We start from the raw sequence: 6,000 nt of genomic DNA, 5'->3' as shown, positions 1-6,000 counted from the left end.
GTTACATTGCTGAATTATATTGATTTTGTGGTGCTTAATTGATTTAAAGGGCTTTGTGATTGGTGTTTGATAATTGGTTGACCTTTGTTTGCATGTAAATACATATTGAACTATTAATCACAACTAAAAACCTATTCGTGGTTTAGTTGTTCACTACAAATTGTTTGTGTTATTTTTCTGTGATCTACAGTTGACTCAGCTCTCGGCTCTTTAATTAACTCGAATCACACTAATCAATTATAGTATTGACTCGGACTCAGACACTTTCAAACTCAATCTATCGTCTGTACAATCACCTGTACTCACTTGTTTTAATAGATTTTAGTTAGAACTCGGTCTACTCATGCACATTTAAACTTGATAGTCCCTGGGATTATATTTTCCAGTTTATTGATACATTAGGTGATAGAAAACTACAGTAAACCTCACTCGGATATTCACTGCACAACTAGTGCCAATCTAGCGGGTCTCTAGTTCCAGTAGGGCGGCCGGTTTACTGTAGCAGGGGCGGATCTAGGGGGTTAGGGTGGCTAGCCATCCTCTCTAATGCCTTCCGAAAAATGTGAAAGGTGCTTTTTCGTTTAAATAGCTTACCTCATCATCACAGCAGTTGCAAGCATGTCTTAAGGCTAAAAAAAATTGATTTGGAACCTTGTTTCTCTGCTCTGCCGAGCTTTAAAGTAGACCCGGCCTGCCGCCTATCTACCCTGTCCCTGTACATGACTTTTTTTTTTAAAACCGTGATCAATTTTACCATTACAGACCCGGTCGCTGTAGAAATGAACTTTTAACAAATTTTTTCATATTTTACAAATATGACCCAGCCGAGCTAAGGCCATATTTTTCGTTCACAGCCATTCGTAGGCCTTAGGCCTACATGAGTCGTCAATTTTCTCAATCATTATCTGAATGTTTTCCCAATCCGTCTCAAAAAATTCCCAAAACTAGTACCATGACAAATTGTAAATTATGAATAACAAATGTTTGAGAAATGACCTAAGTTTTCCCCCAATCAATCGTGTGGGTATCTCATAAAATTATCAACGCCTCATCCAATTTTAGGAATGTCAATACACTTGCGTAGCAGGCATAATCAATGCCATAAACAAAATATCAAGATCGTGTCAATAACATCATTCGTTCTTGACGAAAAGTAAAATCAATACACAGGTAGCCTACTTGGGACAACACTTTGTGTTCCCCAAGTAAGATGATCAAATCAATGCACGGACATCTGCCTTAAATCAAATTAAAGAATATAGTTTCCTTTATAATATACTAGATTTTCAGAAAGCCTCAGGTTTCAGTTTAAGAGAAATTTAATTTTGAATTTTAATCTTTAAATAACCCGCCATGATGTAATCGTGTATTGAAATGACGCGTTTTTAACTATGATCAAATCAATGCACAGACATCTGCCTTAAATCAACTCATAGAATAGGGTTTCTTTAATAATATACTAAATTTTCAGAAAGCTTCAGGTTTTAGTGTTAGAAAAATTTGATTTTTAATTCTAATTTTTAAACACCGCGCCATGATGCAATCGTGTATTGCAATATTGCGTTTTTACTATGAATCAATGCACAGACATCTGCCTTAAATCAACTTAAAGGATAGAGTGTCCTTCACAATACTAGATTTCCAGGAAGCCTCAGTTTTTAGTTTTAGAGAAATTTGATTTTGAATTTTAATATTTAAATATCGCGCCATGGTGCAAACTTCTCTTGAAATGACGCGTATTTTAACTATGATCAAATCAATGCACAGACATCTGCATTACATCGACCTGAAGAATAGAGTCTCCTAAATAATATACTCAATTTTCAGAAAGCCTCAGGTTTTAGTTTTAGAGAAATCTGATTTTGAATTTTAATTTTAAATGTTGAATCATGATACAATCGTGCGTTGAAATACGCGTAATTTTAAAATTCAAATAACGCACCCTGTCACGCAATCGTACTGAAATAACAGGCATTATTGATGTAAGATACATTTCGATGAGAATCTATGAAATTTACGAAAATCATTCATATTGTTATTAAACAATAATGAATTATATAAAACAATTATTGAGCACTCTACTGCCCCCGGTGACTTCATTGAATGATCGTCGTTTCGTCAGGTCAAAGCGTTAGGTTATACATTTCACATCAACCAGTATCTACATGCAGCTGTTCAGTGTGTACACACTATATCTGAATACGAGGCTGGAATGACGGGCTCACTTCACGATAGTTCCAGTCTTCATTTCCGATTCTGATTCCATTCTTTCACTTCCGATCCTCAATCCGAATCCTATTCCGGGTTTTATTTAACAAATCCAATTAATATTTTATTGCATTAACCCACGCATACTCTCAACAAAGATACTAAAATTACTGAATTGTAATCTTTGATAAATGAACATCTATTCACAAATTGGATTTACAGTGGTTTATTCTAATACGATTACGGGCAAAAACAAACGTGAATTTATTTTGTAAGAGGTTATAAATATGTGACGTCATGAATTTGAAAAAAGAAAGATGGCGGACGGCTCCTCGGTTTTAGGTTTACGATTCTCAGCACTTGCTGCCGCTGCAGGTAAGAGATAAACGTTTTCTTACATTATTGAATTGCACTCAGTTAAAGGCAGATTATTTATATACGCAGATGATAGTTTTATTGAAAAGGTTAAGTCATCCAATGCAGTATTTTGTTGGGTCATGCAAATCGAATCAGCAGCAGACTTCATTTTTTTGCGCTGCCCCATCCCACACACCCGGCCCAGCATCCGGCATCCCAGCATCTCGCCGCTTGAGTACTCACTCCTAGCACCACGGCATTAGATGAACAATCAGTGGTTCAAACAACAGCTATCATAGTAGATGCATCATTACATATCTCAACATATCGTCCCGGCCATACCCAGTTAGTAAACAAAAAAGGGAATAATGCCTAACCTTTTCTCGGGCTCCTTTTCGTCTTTCAAAACATACCCAGTCCTGCCACTTTTTGCCAGGCTTGCTGCTTATATTCACTCTGTTTGGCTCAATGTTGACTTAAAGTTATCCCTTGCCTCACAATGCCAAAAGTGAAGAAAAAAGAGACAGTTCAGTCATTACTACTAATGTCTATTTATTAATGGATGAGACCTGTTTTTCTGGGATATTTTGCTTACTTTTTGGGGTACATACCTCATTTATGTCTTAACAGAATGCCAAAAATCGCGGACAACAACTGAATATCCGATATATTTCCAGTTCTGTACCAATTAGATGCATTGGCAAAAAGACTCCTTAAGTCCAATTGAATGAGAGAGAAAATCCTCCATTTTGTGAAATTTCTTGAATTTTTACATTGTCACCATGCCTACGAAATGAAGTTATTTTTCTTGTGGGGTCTCAACAACTAAATCAGGGTGGCGTAGGCATGGTAACAATGTTCAAATCCAAGAAATTTGACAAAATGGAGGATTTTCTCTCTCATTCAATTGGACATAAGGAGTCTTTTTGCCAATCCATCTAATTGGTACTGAACTGGAAATATATCGGATATTCAGTTGTTGTCCGCGATTTTTGGCATTCTGTTAAGACATAAATGAGGTATGTATCCCAAAAAGTAAGCAAAATATCCCAGAAAAACAGGTCTCATCAATTAATAAATAGACATTAGGTGGATACAGTTGGTTGTAGTAAATCTCGAGATGGAAACAAGCGGATATCAGAGTAATGGTGGTTACATACACATCTCAAGAAAGGGATTTGGGAGTATTGAGATTTTTTAAGGCGCTGACTTCGTTAGCTACATAAGCATTTGCGTTCACCCATTGTGCAACCACCTGTCTATTCTAGGATTACTGTACATCGTTTCCTAAGCTAACTCTTCTTATCAACATTTCAGGACGATTTCTGGAACGGAATTGAAACATGTGATATTACGAAACGCGGACAACAAAACGCATAGATCATCGCTGTCAATCATCGTTAACCCCCCCCCACCCACGCCGTCAATCATCGTTAACCCCGCCCGCCTTCCGCCGAGAGGAACATCCGCTTTCTACCTTTCAAGTTGAAACGGCCGATAAAATGGAAAGTTTAGACGAGTGTATGCCGTCGATCCTGTCACAGGACATTCACAAACGCAGTCAAAGTCTGAAGGATATCGTCGTGTATTTAAGCCAACCGAATTGTTCTTTACAAACGGATTATGGAATCGATCGCTTCGTCGATGGGATTTCAGGTTGGATTAGCAGCAGTAACTTCAAGGTAGGCTAATCAACATTTCTCTAAATCGAGGATACAATAGAACTCGATTAACGAGGAACTGATGAAGCTGCTGTGGTAGAGCTTTGCTATTTTGGAACCTAGAAAATTCAGTGTTGATTCATGATAAACTTATTATGACAGTGTAAGACTGAGTGCTCATTACTCAGTCTGTCCAGACAGTAGCTGCAAACGTAGCTCTCTATTTGGCTGATAAATATTCATCTGGTTTGTGAGAAATCATCATATTTTAGATATATTAATTTATGGATTTTTTTAATGGATATTATCAATTAGATATATTGGGACAGACCAAAATGCGGATTGGACTGATCCGAATGATGCAGGTTTTATGGTAGGCCTAAAGGGCTAAAATGTTTTCCGGAATCAATGTGTTTATGTTCTCTAGCTCACATGTCTGTGGCTCCATGAATTGTCACCTGAAAAGATGAATAAATCGGTTGCTATATTTTCATCTTCCAGATTAGTATCGGTGGGATGGAAATATTAGTTCTACTGATCAAAAGAATGGGACCCAGTTTCAGACATCATGCTCCGAATGGTAAGTAATATCATCTACCGGAAGAATAATTTGATCCATGTTAAAATTCAGGACCTAATCTGGTTAGGACCAGAAATACTCGTGTCATCGCGGCACTTGCTGTCCAATCTTGGTGGCAAACTTTCTCATATACCTGCTAGGAATTTTTACGTTGCTTAAAAAGAGAAATTCTTCGGATTTTCTTGAGACAAATTACGGTATAATCGTCGTGAGCAAATTTACTGTCGGGAATAGTTTTACGTGTATACACGCAATAAATAGGGTTAGCGGGGTACTTGAAATGAATCTATTTTAAGCGGTAGGTGGTGGGGATAGCGTACAATGAAAGCCTTGTTAGATTTGCATATTAACGGTAAACATACATTGTTCTTCGCATAATTCACATATTGAAAATTAGTGTTTGATGTATTGAAGTATGTGTGCGCTCCCGCATATCATCCGATATACAGGACCAGGAACTAAATCTCTATAATAGCGTTAACTCATAATTGATATGTTTGTTTCGCCAATAATAATAATTTTGAGTCATGAAATTTCAAAAATCAAAAAATGTTTTATATTTTAATCCTGAGAGTAGAAGAAGACATATCTGACAAATACTGAGATCGAAATCATTACTGAATACCCTTCAATTTTTATATGAAATTGGAATAGACTGTTGGTGATATACTTATAAAAGTTCGTTTAGCCTACATTCGAGATTTTTTCAACGATTTATGTCAATCTTTAAGTAGGCCTATGTTACAATCTGTATTATCTTTATTTCAATGTTTACTCTCTTACAGTGATAAGTAGTATTATCGATAGGACAGGTGATAACAAAGACCAGGTATGTGGTACATGTCTGACGATCTAGTTCGACTTGCAAAAATTGATTTTCAATTTTTTGCCATTGATCAATTACAATTATCAAATACAGTGCGGCCACTGACCTGGAAAACTATGGAATTTAGAAAAATCAAGAAAAATTCAGGGAATTTGACAAATTTTACCAAAAACATGGAAACCTCAGGGAACTCGGATAATGCTATTTGACTTCTTGTTACCTTCAATTGCGATTCAATGAAAAATTAATGAATTGTAGATTTTTAGATTTAAGTAATTTCTCTTGATTCATGTGGGGAATTTTGTGTTGATCACATGGAAAAATCAGGGAAAGCTCAGGGGATTTGTAGAATTTGTAATTATCAAAAA

At 36.4% G+C, this 6,000-nt stretch overlaps 1 protein-coding gene across 10 annotated transcripts in view; it reads left to right on the top strand.

The window, feature by feature from the left end:
• The first annotated feature begins 2,526 nt into the window (after positions 1-2,526).
• Positions 2,527-6,000, top strand: part of LOC141906761 (CLIP-associating protein 1-B-like) — a 37,612-nt gene continuing 34,138 nt past the window's right edge. For all 10 annotated transcript variants that reach the window (XM_074796113.1, XM_074796116.1, XM_074796112.1 and 7 more), the window contains exons 1-4: positions 2,527-2,583; positions 3,883-4,247; positions 4,728-4,806; positions 5,592-5,635. In XM_074796113.1, the coding sequence (XP_074652214.1) occupies positions 4,068-4,247; positions 4,728-4,806; positions 5,592-5,635 (303 nt within the window). In that variant the 5' untranslated portion in view covers positions 2,527-2,583; positions 3,883-4,067. The remainder of the gene's footprint in view (positions 2,584-3,882; positions 4,248-4,727; positions 4,807-5,591; positions 5,636-6,000) is intronic.

This window comes from Tubulanus polymorphus, chromosome 6, assembly GCF_964204645.1.
Source record: "Tubulanus polymorphus chromosome 6, tnTubPoly1.2, whole genome shotgun sequence".
Taxonomy (NCBI): Eukaryota; Metazoa; Nemertea; class Palaeonemertea; order Tubulaniformes; family Tubulanidae; genus Tubulanus; species Tubulanus polymorphus.
The sequence above is the reverse complement of the archived record's forward strand: the minus strand, read 5'-3'. Positions and strand labels throughout refer to the sequence as shown.